General features: G+C 53.8%; 6 protein-coding genes across 6 annotated transcripts; 3 read left to right on the top strand and 3 right to left on the bottom strand.

Moving 5' to 3' along the window:
- Positions 1-274: 274 nt before the first annotated feature.
- On the bottom strand, positions 275-4362 carry EsH8_IX_000824 (uncharacterized protein; the record flags this gene model as incomplete). The annotated part of the gene is made up of 8 exons (XM_083267160.1): positions 275-322; positions 378-2056; positions 2108-2233; positions 2732-2975; positions 3554-3684; positions 3751-3943; positions 4049-4142; positions 4343-4362. 8 exons carry the CDS (start codon positions 4360-4362, stop codon positions 275-277), a joined length of 2535 nt encoding a protein of 844 aa, XP_083130725.1.
- A 696-nt stretch (positions 4363-5058) lies between these two features.
- Positions 5059-6110, top strand: EsH8_IX_000823 (lysophosphatidic acid acyltransferase LOA1; the record flags this gene model as incomplete). Its single annotated transcript, XM_083267159.1, has 2 exons — positions 5059-5089; positions 5158-6110. The coding sequence occupies 2 exons, from the start codon at positions 5059-5061 to the stop codon at positions 6108-6110; spliced, it is 984 nt and encodes a 327-aa protein (XP_083130724.1).
- Positions 6111-6599: 489 nt separating this feature from the next.
- On the bottom strand, positions 6600-8465 carry EsH8_IX_000822 (dihydroxy-acid dehydratase ILV3; the record flags this gene model as incomplete). The annotated part of the gene is made up of 2 exons (XM_083267158.1): positions 6600-8325; positions 8389-8465. 2 exons carry the CDS (start codon positions 8463-8465, stop codon positions 6600-6602), a joined length of 1803 nt encoding a protein of 600 aa, XP_083130723.1.
- A 794-nt stretch (positions 8466-9259) lies between these two features.
- On the bottom strand, positions 9260-10081 carry EsH8_IX_000821 (Clp protease-domain-containing protein; the record flags this gene model as incomplete). Its single annotated transcript, XM_083267157.1, has 4 exons — positions 9260-9696; positions 9749-9890; positions 9941-9966; positions 10021-10081. 4 exons carry the CDS (start codon positions 10079-10081, stop codon positions 9260-9262), a joined length of 666 nt encoding a protein of 221 aa, XP_083130722.1.
- A 488-nt stretch (positions 10082-10569) lies between these two features.
- On the top strand, positions 10570-11889 carry EsH8_IX_000820 (uncharacterized protein; the record flags this gene model as incomplete). Its single annotated transcript, XM_083267156.1, has 2 exons — positions 10570-10933; positions 10991-11889. The coding sequence occupies 2 exons, from the start codon at positions 10570-10572 to the stop codon at positions 11887-11889; spliced, it is 1263 nt and encodes a 420-aa protein (XP_083130721.1).
- A 1775-nt stretch (positions 11890-13664) lies between these two features.
- On the top strand, positions 13665-16734 carry EsH8_IX_000819 (uncharacterized protein; the record flags this gene model as incomplete). Its single annotated transcript, XM_083267155.1, has 5 exons — positions 13665-13833; positions 13894-15434; positions 15493-15698; positions 15862-16199; positions 16259-16734. 5 exons carry the CDS (start codon positions 13665-13667, stop codon positions 16732-16734), a joined length of 2730 nt encoding a protein of 909 aa, XP_083130720.1.
- Between the last annotated feature and the right edge of the window lie 794 nt (positions 16735-17528).

Genomic DNA, 17528 nt, shown 5'->3' with positions numbered 1-17528 from the left:
CCCCAGTGTTCTTGCATTCCTGCGCACTGCCGGCCGTTCCACCCGTCACGAGCATCTAACCAATTCAGCATCACATCCTAGACAACTCCACGTGGTGTGTACAACAAGCTGCCCTCAGGCCATGTATTGTATGTCGAAATCGTACTTGTACGTATTCCTGAGATATACAAATTCAACGATGCCCCGTCAATCCTAGAAACAAATACCCCAACCCAACGCCGGTCACCTAGACACTCATCCAAGAACGCCGTCATCAGTCAGCCATCCAGCCCCTTCACGCCTTCTTCGTAGCCTTGGCCGTGCCAATGTGGGTATTATGAACCTGTTCGTCGTTAGCTTTCCTGTCACCAGCGGCTGCCCATCACCTCAAAGCTTACCTTAGTAGCAAATCGCAAACTCGTCACTGTCTCCTTCAGATGCGCCTCCAACGGGCTGACCATCACAAACATGAGCGTCTTGCTGTTACCCCCGAGGGAGTACTGAAGCAGGTGCGTCAGCTTCGAGTTGCGGTACGGAATGTGCCCGCTCTTCTTGCCGAGCGCCTCAATCACGTCGCCGAGGCACGACAGTGACTTGTTGATGTTCTGTGTCTCCCTCATCCTGGCACCCTCGGCTTGTGAGTGCTTCAACCGCTCGGAACCTGCGAGATCCACCAGGTTTAGTGTGCCCTCGCATCGCTCTCCTGTCGCCGAGTTGAAGCCCACCAGCTTCAGGATAAAGACGCTGTGCGACCGCGAGGACCGTTCGTTGGCCTTGGTTGCCGCCACCGACCGGTTGTTCTGCGCCTCGGCCAGCATCACCTCCACTGTGTCTGCCGAATCGAGCGACACCGTCTTGCAGTTGAGAACCGTTGTCTGCTTGCGGGCATCGTCGTGTCGAATCTCCAGCTTGCGGCCCTTGCCATCCGATTCGCGGCCGTTGGGCGTCAACAAATCGTTGAGCTCCTCGTTGTAAACCTCAATGAAGGAGCCCTCCATGGAGTACGTCCACGACTTCTCCCTGAGCTTGGTGACCGTGTCGTAGATCATGTGCGTCGCGCGAGGGATCATGCCATCCTGAGAAGACATGGTATGTGTCTTACCAGAGCCCGTCTGGCCGTAGCAGAAGATGCACACGTTGTACCCGTCGAGTGCGCTCTGCACAAGTTGCGAAATCTCGTCGAATACGTCCTGGTTCTGCGCCGCCGGATCAAACACTCTGTCGAACTCAAAGCTAATGTTCTTGTTGGAGACATCACCAAAGCTGTTGACTTCTTGCGTCTGCAAGGCAATCTCAGCTGAGGTCTTTTCGTCGGGGAATGTCACCTTGGCAGGTGCGCCTTCTGACGGATTCAGCACAGGTCGTACTCTGCACATGACCCGAATGTTGCCCTTGAGCTCCTGATACTTGTTGAAGAGCACACGGCGTTCCGTCTCCTCTTTGATGAGCTTTTCCTTGGCCACCTCGGCCACCTTCAGCGCCTCTTGCAGTCTAGCCTCCATGTTGGCGAAGGAGTCCGACTGAGCTTTGCTGTCTGACTCGAGGAACTCGACGTGTGACTTGAGAGAGTTGATCTTCGCCTCCAGCGTGACGTTGGAAGCGGAGAGCTCCGAGATGCTCCCCTCGAGACCCTTCCTCAAGCTTTGCTCGCGGTCGAGATCTCCCTTCAGCCCCTCCACCACCGCCCTCATTTCCGAGACCTCACGGTCCTTCGCTTGCAGGCTGAGGTGGAGGTCTTGCTGCTCGTGCCCAAGCCTTGTCCGGAGGTCCTGGACCTCCTTCGACTTCTGGCTACGTTCATCATCGAGCTCCGCCTTGAAATGACGCTCAAGGGCATCCAATGCCTCCCTATGGCTCTTTTCCGTTCGTTGTGTCTCATCCTTGAGCTCACGGCGCAGTTCATCAAGCTCATGGCGGTGCTTGCGCGCTTCATCTTCTAGCTCATACTTGTGGCTGCGCTTCTCCGTCTCGGATTCGATGGTCAGTCTCTGCATCTGGTCTCTCAAGTTGTTGATCTCTGTTTGCAGGTTTTCGTTGCGGTCTTCGACCTTGTCCCGTTCTGCTTCGAGTTCCGATACTGCACCCCGTTAGTTGGTCGCTCACTTTGATACAGACTCGCTCAGCTCACTTCTCTTTTTGTACATGTCCACCCTCTCATCCATCAATTCCTTGTCGGACAGCATGACATTCATCGACTCCTTGACTTGCTTGAATTGCGAATCAAGCTCGGCCACCCGTCCTTCGACATCCCAGGCTATAAATTGAGTCAAGTTAGAATCTTTTGTTAAAAAGGGCAGTCTATTAGGAGAAGGGGATCTGGCTGGGGATCTGGTTTCTTTGATGGTCATGATTGTTTCTTCCAGTCTTTCCATGAAGGCTCTCGCCCGCTTAGAGTCTGGCGAAGGTGTGGCAGGGTCGGTCATGCGACTGGCCTGCCTCTTTTTCGGCGACAGCTCTGGCAGCTTCATGAGGGCTCGACGTGGTGATCGCATGGTGACGTTGTCCATTTGCGCAGTGCTCGCTGCGGTTGACACGGAGCTCACACTGCTCTCCTGGCTGAAAACCACTTGATCTTCATCGTGGGTAGTGAGCCTGCTGGTGTCGTCCTTGATGGACAGTGCACCAAACTGGCTGCTGAGAGAGACTTCTCTTTGTGAATTCATTTGGGAGTTTGTTTTGGCATGTCTGATCTCGGTAGGCTGAAAATCAAAGGGGCGCAAAAAGTTCAGTTGCTGGGATTGTAAAGTCGTACCATGCTGTTGTTCTATTGGTCCATCACTTTCTTCTTCTGATCTATGACCGTATGCCGTGCGTGGTCTCGCCTGCGGGTTCGCTGTTCGGGTCCGAGGATGTCCGTGGACAGACTTTGCGTGGGCTAATGAGGATTTTGATCGTTCATGTCCTCTTGGGCCAACACTCGCGGAAAAATTGGAATTCGAGTTGTATCGTGTTGGTGCTGGTGCATTCCGGGAACTGGCAAGATTTGGGTTCCTGATCTGTTCCGAGTCAGCATGTGCACAAGATGCGATCAAAGTGAGCGAGCATTGGGCGGTACACAATGCAGCTCATCCCTGGCGCCAGTCTCGTCTTCGTTCCTGGTGGTCCGGTTCGATGAAGGCGTTTTTTCCTGCACTTGAGCGTCCAGGAGGAGTTGAATCCCGTTCTGCGAGCTATCGATGTCGCTCTCTAACCCCAGCCACAACTGGACCCTGCCGGAAACGCTGCGGAAATACGTAGGGCTAGATGCTGGAGAATGACGTCGAGGTCGAGGTCGAGAGAGCGGCCGTTGCAGGGTACGTTGAGCATCGGGCCTGTCGGGGTCGCTCTGGTCCTACCGAAGCGAAAAGGCGACAAGCAGCCTGTCCAGTATCGGCGACAGCGGTGAGATCCGGACCGCCCTATGCAAGATGTGATGTGCGGTGTGGCAGAGATGCACGACCATCCAAAGGACTATCCGAATGATTTCGGGTCTGCTAACGATGCTGGATGCCGTATTCGACTCGGGCGCCATTTCCAAGGACTCGGACTGACGTTCGGGATGGACTGCAGAATGCAAAGGAGACAAAGGACCTACCTGGGCCAGTGTTTGCCCCCTCACAGAGCCTGCTCTGGCAATGCCAGACGCAGGCGCCGTCAAGGCTTTTGTCGGGTATTCACCTGCCCTTTCGGCCAGGGTCTTCCCTCGCTTCGGTTCTGACAGCTCAGCTGTAGAAGAGGCGGTCAGTAGCTGCTGCCACCACCCCCATCGTGGCCCCGGAAAGAGAAACCAACCTGGCTTGGGGACGTCTCGCTTCAAACCGTTCAGGGCGCCAATCTTGGTCGCCGGCGGCGGTATCATTGACTGATGCGCGCGCGCATTGTTCTGTGATTCGCTCATCTCTGCCAGGCCGAAGCCAGATGAAATGGTGCCGGGTCGCGGGAGGTTGCTCGGGGGGCGGATGACGGATGATCGAAATGGGTGCTGCTAGAAAATGAGGTCAGTCGGGGATTCTGGATGCACACCATGGGCAGCTTTCGGCCGGTCGCGACGATCCGCAAAGCCTCGGTCGGATGCAAATGCTGGACGCACCGGATTTTCTGAGGCATCCATGTTGAGGAAGCTATCGACGCGACGAGCAACAACGGGAATTATGATGTGGGACACGAGGAGCAGCGCTCCGGTTCTGGACGCGGTAGGGGACGACGTTGTGAAGTTGGAGCAGGCATGCAAATCGCAAAAAGCCCACAGCTATGATTGAATATGGGGAGGGGTGTGGGTTGTGACTGGTGCTGGTAGTGTCGGGTTTGTTTGCTGGGCTTCCTAATTGGGGGGCGTGGAGGCACATCCCAGGGTCTGAGTGTTTACTCTGAATTGTGTACGCACCGCCCCGTCTGAAAGTGCATGGGTGCCGGGGCAACGGGAGTTGTGCAGATGCTGACATAAGGTGATCTTACCTAATCCAAACCCACCTTAGCTGCCGACTGTCACCTGGAGCCGGACTCACCCGCATTCCTGCCTTAGGCTTGGCCAGGCTCTTTTTTTTTTGGCGGTGCTCAAAGGACCAAGATTCTACCGGGTATAAAGCGGGGCTACCGGGCCAAACTCGGAAAGCGGTCGCCAGAGGGGCCAGAGCAAGCTGACACATCCTCAACCCTGCGTTCTCGCTGCACCACCCACCGCACTCGCAGGCGTAGTGTGGCCTTTTTCACATGTCATGGTCCCTGTCGTAGCATGACGTTGGGAAGCTCATTCGTCAGCTAGCACTCGAGATTTGTGTATTTGCTCCCCCCCAACGGAGTGGAATCTTTGACTGGGAGACGAGGTTCCGTGACACAAGCTATATGTCTCTCATTCAGTTCAGCTCAGCTCCTCCCAACTGATTGTCCCGCCCTTGGGACAGAACGATCCTCCAACATAACGTGCGACCCCGACCCCTCGGCAGCTGCGCATCTCTCATATACCGATTGCGACGGACCTTCATGTCGCGGTAATCTTCCGCTGTTCCCGCTGCCGGTCTTTTTCGACTTACACGAGCCTCGTACCTACCCGCCCTGCTGAAGTGTCATACCACGATTACAACCACCACTACAACCACCACCATGGAGAAGTTCAGCCAGTTCCGCGATAAAGGTAAGCTTCAACAGCTTCGCCCATCACCGCCGCTCGTCGCCATAGGACCGCAAGGCTAACAACCACAGGCTCGGGCATCTCGCCCTTCATCCCCGTGAAGACGGCCCTCTCCCCCGTCTCCTCCGTTTTCCACACCTTCCTCTTCTTCATCCGCCTCCCCATCTTCATCACCTATGTCGCCACCTACTTCCTCTTCCTGCAACACCTCCCCTTCCTCCCCGTTGCCGTCCGCAAAGTCCTCCTCTGGGGCATGATGGGCATACCGGGGATATGGTGGATCGACCTCCAGCTCGACGGTGTCCGCCGGGGCACCCTCGCCGACCAGCCCCCGCAGCGCTTCCCTCACCCGGGCTCTGTCATCGCCTCAAACTTCACCTCCCCGATTGACGCAATCTACCTCGCCGCCATCTTCGACCCTATCTTCACCATCTCCTACCCAAACACCCGCTCCGTCGAACGCATCTCCCTCCTCCGCGCCGTCCTCTACGCCCTCTCCCCAGTCCGCTTCGCCCCGCGGCCCGGCGCCAAGCTTACCGACATCGCCGCCCTCCTCGAAAAGTACCCCGACCGCATCGTCGCCGTCTTCCCCGAGGGAGGCACCACTAACGGCAAGGGCGTCCTCCCCTTCACCCCCAGCCTCCTCGCCGTGAGCCCCGAGGTCCACATCTTCCCGGTTAGTATCCGCTACACCCCCGCGGACGTCACGACCCCCGTCCCCGGCCGTTGGTTCAAGTTCCTCTGGGACTTGCTGTCCCGCCCGACGACCTGCATCCGCGTCCGCGTCGCCGAGAGCATACTCAACTCCTCCGCCGCCCAGACCAACGGCGTCTCCTCGTCCGTCGCGAGTGGCGGCTCTGCGCAGCGCCGGCTGGGAGGCGATGCGCCGACGCTGTCAGTCGAGGAGCAGAGGGTGCTGGACAAGGTCGGCGAGGCGCTGGCCAGGCTGTGCCGCAACAAGCGCGTCGGCCTGACGCTGCGGGACAAGTCAGCCTTTATCGACGCCTGGAACGGCCGGAAATAGTGAAACATGGCGAAAAAAGAAAAAGAAAAAAAAATAGGGAAAATAGGAATTGCAAGGGTTGGGGCTTTTGAGGAGGCGGTATTGCTTTGTCTTGCGCGCGGGTCTTGCATAGCTTGGAGCTGGTGGTTCGCCTTGATGCGCCATGTTTCGAATCGTCCATTGGCAAGCAACAACAACAAAAAGCAAACATGAGCGGCGTCTTGTTCACAGAAACCGACCGCTGTGTAAATCTGTGTGTGTTTTAGGTTTTATTTGGGGCTTCATATACCACAATCCGATTTCCTTTTCGAGCGCAGAACAATAGTTTACCCCCTGAAGTTATACAAATAATGTAGTGCCAATTTGACCACAAACAAAACTCCGATTTGGACTACCTTTTCCGAAGCCGTACAAGAAGATGGTATAACAGTGTAGAACTCTAGAAAAAATCGCCTTCCCGTCATCCCCGATAACCCCAAGAAAGCGGCCGCTCTCGCCCACACCCCCTGTTTAGATAGGTCCATCCGTCACGCATCCCGAGCTGGCGTCGCTGACAAGGGCAGAGTACTTCTTCAGAGTACCCTTGCTGTACTTGAGCGGCGGCGCCTTCCACTCGGCTTTCCGTCTCGCCATCTCCGCGTCGGACACGTTCGTGTCAATGACTCTCTCCTCCGCGTCGATGGTGATCTCATCACCATCCTGGACAAGGCCGATGGGGCCGCCCTCCATGGCCTCGGGCACGATGTGGCCAATCAGGAAACCGTGGCTGCCGCCGGAGAAGCGACCGTCCGTCAACAACGCAACGTCCTTGCCGAGACCAGCACCCATGATGGCGGAACTGGGCTTCAACATCTCAGGCATACCGGGACCACCCTTGGGACCCTCGTAGCGGATGATGACGACAGTCTTCTCGCCCTTCTTGATCTCGTTGCGCTCCAGGGCCTCGATGAAGGCGTCCTCCTCGTCGAACACGCGGGCCTTGCCCACGAACCGCAGGCCCTCCTTGCCCGTGATCTTGCCGACGGAGCCGCCGGGCGCGAGCTGGCCGCGCAGGATCTGGATATGGCCCGAGGGCTTGATGGGGTTGCTGAAGGGACGGATGATCTGCTGGTCCGCGGGGAACGAGGGCATGTTCTCGACGTTCTCCTTCATCGTCTTTCCGGTGACGGTGATGCCGGAGCCGTCGATCAGGCCCTCCTTCAGCAGGAACTTGAGCAGACCCGGGGTACCTCCGATTCTGTGCATGTCGGCCATGACGTACTTGCCCGAGGGCTTCAGGTCGGCCAGGAAGGGGGTACGGTCGGAGACAGCCTGGAAGTCATCGACGGTGAGCTTGATGCCAACGGAGTCGGCGATGGCGAGCAGGTGGAGCACGGCGTTGGTGCTGCCTCCCAGGATGTTGACGACGATCATGGCGTTCTCGAAAGCCTGGCGCGTCATGATGTCGCGGGGGCGGATGTCCTCCTTGAGAATGTTCTTGATGGCGGCACCAATGGACGCGCACTCGGCCTTCTTGGTGGGGTCCTCGGCGGGGCTGCTGCTGCTTCCGGGCATCGTCAGACCGAGGGTCTCGATGGCGGTGGCCATGGTGTTGGCGGTGTACATTCCTCCGCAAGCACCGCTGCCGGGGCACGCGTTGCGGATGATGTCGAAGCGCTGCTCCTCGGTGATCTCGCCGGTGATGTACTGTCCGTAAGCCTGGAAAGCGGAAACGATATCAATCGACTCGCCGCTCTTGCTGCAGCCGGGCTGGATCGTGCCGCCGTACACCATGATACTGGGACGGTTGACACGGCCCATGGCAATTGCGACACCGGGCATGTTCTTGTCGCAACCAGGCAGAGAGATGTTACCGTCGTACCATTGGCCGTTCATGACAGTCTCAATGGAATCCGCAATGATCTCACGGGACTGCAGAGAGTAGCGCATACCCTTGGTTCCCATGCTGATACCGTCCGAGACACCAATGGTGTTGAACTGGTAGGGGATGAGACCGGCCTCCTTGACGGACTGGCGGACGATGTTGGACAGGTCGAGCAAGTGCATGTTGCAGGGGTTGCCCTCGTACCAGACGGACGAGATTCCGACCTGGGCCTTGTTCATGTCCTCCTCGGTGAGGCCCGTGGCGTAGAGCATGGCTTGCGAGGCTCCCTGGGACTTGGGCTGGGTGATCTTGGAGGAGACCTTATTCAGCTGGTCGTCGGCGCGTCGGGGCGCAGTGGAGGAGAGGAGACGACTGCAAGAGGGTCAGCGTATGAGGCCCATTGAGTTAGTCAATTGCATCGAGGGGAGGCCGTACGCATGGTTGGCGAAGACGGGACGCCTCGTCGCAGCTCGGAGAGCTTGCGACTGGCGGGCGATGGACCGGGAGAGCATTGCGTCAAGGGTTCACCGGGAACACCCAAGGTAAATGCGGAGGTTGTATGCGGAGTGGATGGTCAATTGAGGCAAACAATACAAAGTATTCCTTGGGGTTTCCGGATTGTCCTTGTTATAGTTCCTGGATCCTGGGTGAGTCACGGAAAAATTTAAGGGTGCGGTGAAGGAAAGACCTGAGGTCACAGGGACAGTCACAGGGACACGGCCACGACGTCGAAGATAGTTTGGATTACGGGGGAAATTTGGGCGATGTCGGCTGGCAAAATTTCTGGAGCTCCCCGCCGAGTGCTCCCCGCATTGAAATAGAATTTCGCTGATTGGTCGGCTCGGTGGCCCCAGGTTTCCAAGGTGAAGCACCGGAGCCGGCGGTGCTTGCTTGGTCAGTCCACCCAGGTCAGCTAAGGTGTGCAACGTTAAGCCTGTACTCCACCGAAAGCTATTCTGGGGGACACGGGATCTCGACGCCAATCTCTCGCCCTGTACTCTGTGGTGGAATTTTCTTTTCTGAAGCTGTTCTTCAACATTGATAACATGATGGAATCGCCATCGTTCTCTTCATTTCCTCTCTACATTGTGCTTATTTCCGCTAAGCCCGGAACGCTTCCGGTCCCGGACGAGCCCCGTTTTTCTGAGGCCGAATCCGCCGTATGTGGATATGGCTACCCGGCAACGCGCATGCTTCCTTCATAATCCGCTCCTGTAATCGCAATCCGCCCCATCAGCTGTCTAAGCTATTTGAGCCATGACATATCAGGAGCCACTATGGATGCCAGACGCAGCGCTAGCCTTCTTTAAGGCTTGGTCTTCTGTCCCTCTGCCGAGTCCTTCTCATTCTGGTCCTTGTCCTCTCTCCGGTTGAGAATCTCATCAATAACACCAATTTCCTTGGCTTCCTCCGCCGTCAGATAGTTATCACGTTCCATCATGTTGTGGACCTCCTCCAGGCTGTACTTGTCGTGTCCGAACGACTTGTTGATATGGCGCTTCATAATCTCGTTGATCTGCTTGCGGATGCGCTGTATTTGGTTTGCGTAGATGAGGATATCAGAGGCCTGGCCCTGCGTCCCGCCGAGTGGCTGGTGGATCATGACGGAGCTGTGCGGCAGAGCGTATCTCTTGCCAGCCTCACCTCCTGTCAGGAGCAGCGCAGCCATCGAGGAGGCGGCACCGAGGCATACTGTCGATACCGGCGACTTGATGTATGTCATTGTGTCGTATATTGCGAGTCCTGGCTATGTCAGCCTCGTCTGTATTCTCCTGCCGCGGTTGAGGCATCTAACCTGAAGAAACTGAACCTCCGGGAGAGTTGATGTACATCGTGATTGCTTTATCGGGACTGTCGGACTCGAGCCATAGAAGCTGCGCGACTATCGAGGCAGAGACGGTGTCATCGATCGCGCCGTTGAGGCAGACAATTCGTTCCTGGAACGGTCAGCTTAGCGCGCGAAAGCCGCAAAATCGTGGACTCGTACCTGGAGCAGCTTGGAGAAGATGTCGTCTGCGTGCACTGTCAGCGGAGGAGCTCAATCGCGCGGGCGCTTGCAACACCAACATGTCTTCCAGCCATTAGACTGATCAATTAGCTTTCGCGACCTGAGGATGTTGAGAGTCATGGGTGACGAACCGAGACCTCGGTGATGTAGGGCATTGGGATGTTTCCGACGGGTGGGCTGCCCGGTAGTCCTCCAATAGGGAAATTGGTGAAGGTTCTGACATGCCGGCGAGGGACTGCCCGCAGGGCTCGGAATAGCGTCCGTTGACAATTCATGACTGCGACGCAATGCAGTATGTGCTGGATTACGAGGTTGAGACTTTGGAGGTGGGAGATGCGAAAGCGGCAAGCAGCGGCAAGCAAGTGGAGGTGACGTTGTTGTGCCGTGCAGAGAACTCACCAGCTGCAGCTGCCCCTGCATGGGCACCCCGAGCTCCGAGCTCCCCACGCGCGTCCTCGCCCAAAAATTGCAGCGAACCGCGTAAAGCTCTTTGGCTCCCCCAAGGGTCCCCAGATTTCCAACGTCATTGACGCCCCCTACAAAAGTCCGAATCGCAATCCCTCGCCGACCAAGCCGTTACTCGATCCCTTCCGGCGGTCCACTTTGCAATGAGACGATTCGCGGCCGTTAGACCTAGCGTACGCCGCCCCGGCCGCGCACCTGGGGAATTCTGCCAATGCCGCGCAAACCAAACGGGGAGAGACCGTCCGCGGGAACCGGTGTCTGCGCTGAAAGTGAAGACGTTCGCTGCCAAGGTCAACAGATCTCTTGGGTTAGGCGCCCCTGGAACTCGCCTGGAGGTCAACGAGAAGAAAAAGATAGTCGAGACGTCGGCTGGCAATCTGCCCGTCTCGCCCGTCATGGACCCGGCATGGATGGAAGCTCGGACGGCTTACAGAACCCCCAAGGCCAAGGCACGCAAGGATGAGATAACTGGACGGTTCCGCAGGAAATTGTTGCAAAATCCATACGGTCAGTAGTCCTGTGGCCATATTTGCGAACGTCTCGGCTTACTGATAAACTTCGCAGCCCAAGCCCTAGCAACCCCCGTCCGTCACTGCCCCATCACTTCGACAAACCTGCCGAGATACTTCCTGCAAGACTTCAAAGCAGTCATGCGACCAGATACTGGCGACTTTTGGTGGACACCTGGTGATATGGAACTGCCGTTCACGTCGAAAGAGAGTGTGGAGCAAAAGGAGGACGCCCGAGCGGTGGCGGGTGCGCCAGACATAGAGTCTGATGCAAAAGATACATTGACGCCATCAGCTTCGCAGAAAGATGGGCCTAGTAAGATATTTATCGCCGCTCCTTCTAGCTACGCATTGGCGAGAAAACCTCTGCTTAAATCTATGGGCGGGAAGCGAAAGAAGACGCCACACGGGGATGCATGGAAATTACTGATAGGCAGACGGCTTCAGTTTCAGACGAAAGGCGTTCAGAAGCGGATGGTATGGCGTGAGGATATGGACGACTTTGTCCTCGAGAACTTGCGTCGCAACACCATGAAGTACCTATTGTACTTCGCAGACTTGCACGGGAAAGACAACAGAGGCTACATTGCGCCCCTCAAGAACTGGAATGCCGTCGTTAAGCAGAAGCAGCGGGGATGCTTGCTGTGGTATTACTCGAAGTCGAGTGTCCAGTCACAGGATGGCCATGCGCACAGTGACCCGTTGGTTCTTGAGGAGTTTACCACGTTCGATGTTCCAGGGGCAAAGTATGAGAAAAAACTGCCCGTCCACGACCTACGGCGCCTTCTGGGGCCGAAGCACTTCGCTATTTTACAAGAGAATGCGCTGTTTCGGGACAACTCACTGTTCATTGTAAGCAAGCAGCGCTCAATATCTCTTCAGCTTTACCTTTGGAAGCTGCAGGCATACATGGCGGAGAGTCCCTTGCCTGATAATTTCGCCGAGGCTTCTTAAAAGCACTCTGGGGGGATTTGGGTAAAAATCAAGGGGGGTTCGCCTTTCCCTGCTACGCAATCCGGCCCCAGCTCATGAGGCTTCGTAACCTTCTATCCAAAAGGAACTGGATCGTCTGCGGACGAGCCAAGCCGCCCCGCCCCCTCCCTACTCCTTCTAGTAATGGTAGCAGACGTTGCAACAATGGGTACAGGCGTTGTGGAATAATAAGAATTGGGGTAGAAGGGCTGCAAAAAGAAATACAAGGAGGTGGCCGTGGGGATTTACACTTGAGCAAGATACCCGGGATAGAACGTCCTATGCACTACGTTGATACCTCATCGCCATTAGAAATATCCCAACCAGTCTACGTACACAAGTCTTACTGGGCATGGTGCGCGTGATGCAAACACCGGGGCCCTGGGTAAACTGTATGGTTCTTCCGAGCGACCCTTAGGAACTCAAGCCGGCAGGTATCAGCACTCATGTCTTAGCAGTGAACCATTCTCTCAAGCCTCAACGCTCACATCGCTGCCAGTGCCATACGGCAATTAAACCCCTCGTGTTCCATTGCTATTAAGTGTTTTGTCTTTTCATATATTTGGTGAATGCTCGCTGGCCTCTCCGCATTAGAAAAAAGGCGGAAAACAACAGGGATGGCAGGTAGACCAGGGGGTTCCGATCTCCAGGGACGAGAGTTACGTTGACGACAGAGCCCATGGATACTATTGTATCAGTGGGATAACGACTGATAGCCTGTTGTCTTCATAAAGTCAGCCCAGGCGTCAAGGTTGACTGCGTTCTTTTCGCAACAGGCACCTTCCCTCCCGGTAGATAAGACTCCCAAAGTCTCGAGTTGGAGTCGAGCTTGCTGGCATCCACTGCATGCATCTATCTCCGTTGCCGTCCTACGTTCCAAGCCCAACGCACTAACCTCGAGTTTGTCACGTTTATAACTCAAACATCGCACACATCCCAAACAAGCATCCATCAAATACGTCTTTTATACACACAGTTTGCTCCTTCTCATTCTACAATACCATCTCTACATCATCTACTCAGGCGCTTAACTTCAAACTTGCGCCTTCTCTCCTCTACACACACACACACACACACACACACACACACACACACACACACATATGTCACCCGTTCTAAACTACCCAATTCGACCACGATTCAACGTCACAAAGAAAGTGACAATACACTCCAATTATCGGAGAGATTTCTCAGTGTTTTTATGCGATCACCCATTTGCTTGAGAAACCTCTTTTAACCTCTCTCCTCTTTCCACGGGTGGTTTGCGAAGTCGCTATTTCTACCAGCCTATCCAGTTCAAGCACTCTTTTCTCTACTCTTTCCTATCCAACATTCCTACGGCAATTCTCGTCTTGCTTCGAAAAGAAGTAGCTCCTGAAATTTTGAGTGAGCTCTTCTACGTACCTTCCTTTCTTTCAACTTCGCACAAATCAGCTCCCTCCTCCGATAACAATATTTCCGCCTCAGCGGCTTCCACCTCACAAACTTTATACTTCACTTGGTTTGACTTCTACCCCATCAAGCTGAACTAATTCCACATTTCCAAAAATTTCAACACTCACCTACCTTCAACTTGCGTTTACTTATAGATCACTAGTCCAACCTGCATCCAAGTTAGCATACGCCTTACCCAAGACACTCGATACCCAGTTGCAGCACCACGACAGGCTACCAAAACATCCGACGTCCATATCCACCACCTTCCAGCATTTGCATCTACACACAGAAGCGACAACTAGCTCATACCTTGAGCAAAAATGGCAGACGTCAAAGGACCAGTGTTGACCGACATATTTGAGCGAGTCTTAGCAAAGGAGAATGTGCGTGACTCGGGCTTGCTTCGACTCAGTGAAGCGCTAGAGATTGTCCAAGCCCTCCCCCACGGACCAAACAAGGAGGACAAAAAGGAATTGATCGACAACTATAGTAGGCTCTTGCTAAATATGATACTTAAGGCTTGCAGGTATAACTGACATGGTTTCGCAGATGCTCTCAAGAACAATTTATTATCTCGTGAGATTCTTGTCGGCATCCTCGGCCAAACCGGTCTTGGCAAAAGTTCGCTGTTTAACGAACTTCTTGAGGCCGAGATCGTTCCCACTCACAGCTTCGAAGCGTGCACAGCGGCTGTCTGTATCTTTGGATGGAACCATGAAAAAGACAACAGCAAGAAATTCCGCGCAAAAATCACCTTCAAAAGTTGGAGTGTTGTGCAAGCTGAACTCGACGCCTTAAAGGAAGAACTCGCCGACCTTGAAAGCACCAGCAGAGTGCAAGCCGATGGATACGATACCGAATATGACAACCGTCTTATTCAAGTGAACCGCCTCATCAAGGTGGTGTGCAATTGGTCTGGCCTGAGTGAAGATGGCATCCTAAAGCTCTCATCTGCCCAGATCATGGAAGCTGGCAATTTCGACAAGATTCGTGGTCGCGGCACACGAAAGATAGACACGGAGCATATGCTCTCAAAATCCATCACGGCGTCCAACAAAGGCCAGTTCATGAAGTCTCTGAGGCCATACGCTGACAGCTCCGAACCCGAGTCCCGTCCGGTTCAGTACTGGCCCTTAGTTGAGCACATAGAGATTTTCCTGAAATCTCCAATCCTTCGTCATGGGATCAAGCTCGTTGATCTTCCAGGCGTTCAAGACGCGCTCATTTTCCGCGGGGGTATAGCGGAAAACTTTTCTCGTCGACTTCACAAGAGAATCGTTGTAACCCCTGCAGTGAGGGCTGGTGACAACAAGGCAGCAGCAGAACTCATCTTTACAGAACACGAAATTCTAGATATGCACCTAGATGATTCTTTCAAAGAAAATTCTCTCTGTATCGCGATCACCAAAATCGATGACTTGGACACCTACAGGGCAGAAAACGAGTACCCTACCGATGAAATACTCGACGTTTGCAAACGCTTGAGAGATCCGGTGGGAGAAGAGGATGAAGACGAGGAATATCATTCTGACGACGGTGATTTCTCAATCTTGCGTCTCGGAAACAAACGTGCGGCTAGTTCCGCTATGTCAAGAGATGCCAAAAGACAGCGACCTAAATTGCGCCAGCCCACGAAGACCAGAAACCTGACTGAAGAAGAGAAAAATGCCCTTGAATCTCGTCTTATGTTTCTCTGCATACAGGCTCGCAACAGAAGAATGGTCCAAAGGGTAACTGATTCCCTGTGGAAAGCAGCAGAGACACAGAAAGCGCTTAAGTTCGACACCAGTAACTTGCCTCCTGTCATTCCGGTCAGCAGTAAAGCTTTTAGGAAGATGAAGAAGGGGAAGGTGGTGGAAGGCTTCCCTGACGCCGAGTCTACCGGTATCCTGGCCTTGGGAAGATGGCTGTATGAGGTTTCATTGTCACACAGAGAGGCTTGGGCCGACAGTGATATACACCACATCCTCATACTCTTAGATGCGGTTGATGGCTGGATCCAAGAAGACCCGGAAATCCCTCTAGTACTTAGCGTCAACGAGAAGAGACGAGTGAAAAAGGCTGAGGGTGATATCGCCGAGAAACTCAAGGCAAGTTTTTCATTCCTTGGCATAAATAACCGCGAATGTACTAACCGATTTGTTCTAGGCCATCACAAATGGGATTCAACGCAGTGTGCAAGCTAACCTAGTCTCAATGAAACCGCTGCGAAAGAAGAACTTAAGAAACTCGAGTCATATCAAGGCAGAAGAGTCCGGAGAGGAACAATTGAAGAGATCCTCTGCCCATCTTAATCGCGTTGTCGAGGGCTGGGAGAGGAAGAGTTCTCGTGCTGCTACAGCTGTTCTTGAAAAGTATGAAAGGCTGCATTGGTCTACATATAAAGCCTGTGTCAAGAGAGGTGGAAAACTTTACAAACCCGCCGTAAAGAAAGGAAACACTCCGCGTGCCATAAATTGGATGGCAGATGTGTAAGTCCCTTTGCCGCGAAGCTGTTAGTTTCTAACCCCCAAGCAGGCATACCTCGTTCTGGCGAGGTCACTTTGACAATTGGCAGACTGAGTTTGCCCGAAACTTTCCTGGCATTAAGCAAAAGATCCGGGGCACTGTGGCAAAGGCCTTCGATAAATGGATCAAGACTATCGAGGATGACAGCACCTTGCCAGAGGCATTTCGGGACATGGTCAAAAAGAATTCCTACAAGATGGAGAATATATTTCGCCATTATGCCGACAAGATTGTGTTCAGCGTCGACTCGTTCCAGAGAAACGCTTCCAAGCTGGCTAGAACTGATGTTTTCAACATCCTTACTCGCCTCATGAAGCCAGGTTTCGAGGCTGCACTGTCCAAAACTGGTAGGTCATGGATCTATGCAAGCCAATTAGGGGAGTGCGTGATACTGATATGAAAGCAGGCAAGGGGATCATGAAGAAGCAAATCCAAGAGATTACCGAGTTTGCAAATAAAAGAGGCTTCTCCATGTTTGAGGAGGTTCGCAACTTCCTGGAGAAGCAGCTTTGGAACGACATCCATCAAGTTTCAATGACCACCAAGAACCATTGGCAATCTCCCGACGGCTGTGGTACCCTAATGAAGAAGGAGTTCACTAGGATTTCCAAGCGTCTCTGCGCCAGACGAACCAAAAAAGGCGCCAACAACGAATCTCCTGACATTGATTACGACACCAAGCAGAAGCTTGCTGGAGTCATTGGCAAATGGCGAAAAGAATGGCATCGGTTGCGCTCCCGTCTTCCCGATACCGGTCCGTTGCCTAGTTTCGATGATGGTGACGATGAGGAGGCCGAGCGCGTGATCAATGCAGAGGAGCATTCTGCTTCCCAGGAAGTCTCCTTGAGCGCGGTGAAGACTGAGCTAATGAATACAGACTAGTTTTGAAGTCTGGGGAGGCGTTTCTGATGACATATTTGCTCTTGGGGAAATATTTTGCTCTGGATTGGCGGTTTTAGTTCCGGCCAACTACAGGACTGGAGACTGGTGCAATTTTCGCAAGAGAGCCAGAACTGTATTCTTAGGTTCTCCGCCTGGCTTCTTGCTCATAGTCTTTAGACACATGGCTGCGTTGGCATATCCAGCTTAGATACATATTCAACAGCTGATAGACGATTTCTTCTAGGCTCAGACTCTGTCTGCTTTCATATTTGCATTCAAGTGCTTTGCGTAACATGTCGGTCACTTAGGTCTACAATTCTGTGTAATCTTGCTGGCACTATTCTGCTGGCACAGCTTTTTCGAGAATGCCAGCTGTTCCCTAGGACACTTTCATTTCTTGTTCTGGGTAGTTTGCAAAACGAACTAAAGATCTTAATAGCACATATCTAATAGTATTTTATTCTCTACACTATTAGCTCGATATTCTTTTCCCCGACATGCTTAACTTCCGAATCCTACTTTAGGTGTTCGTTCCCGTGGCGTCGGCATCCGTCCAAGACCCCCTTCCTGTTCATCTCCAAAGCCACCAAGCAGCTCAACACTGCGGCTTTGTGATCGTTGTTTTCTCTAGAGCCGGAGGCTCATACGGATTCCCCTGCTTCCACAGCCCCCTCTCGACGGATCAGAACATCGCAGCGCATATTCACACATTCAGCCGTGGTATGATCGCAGCACCACTCCACTATCAATGGATCCCCTGTTCACCTCATCGACGGATGTTCAGACAATGTGCG

Source organism: Colletotrichum jinshuiense, chromosome 9 (genome assembly GCF_051148585.1).
Source record: "Colletotrichum jinshuiense chromosome 9, complete sequence".
NCBI lineage: Eukaryota > Fungi > Ascomycota > Sordariomycetes > Glomerellales > Glomerellaceae > Colletotrichum > Colletotrichum jinshuiense.
Note: the sequence above shows the minus strand (reverse complement) of the source record. Positions and strands in the feature narration are given on the sequence as shown.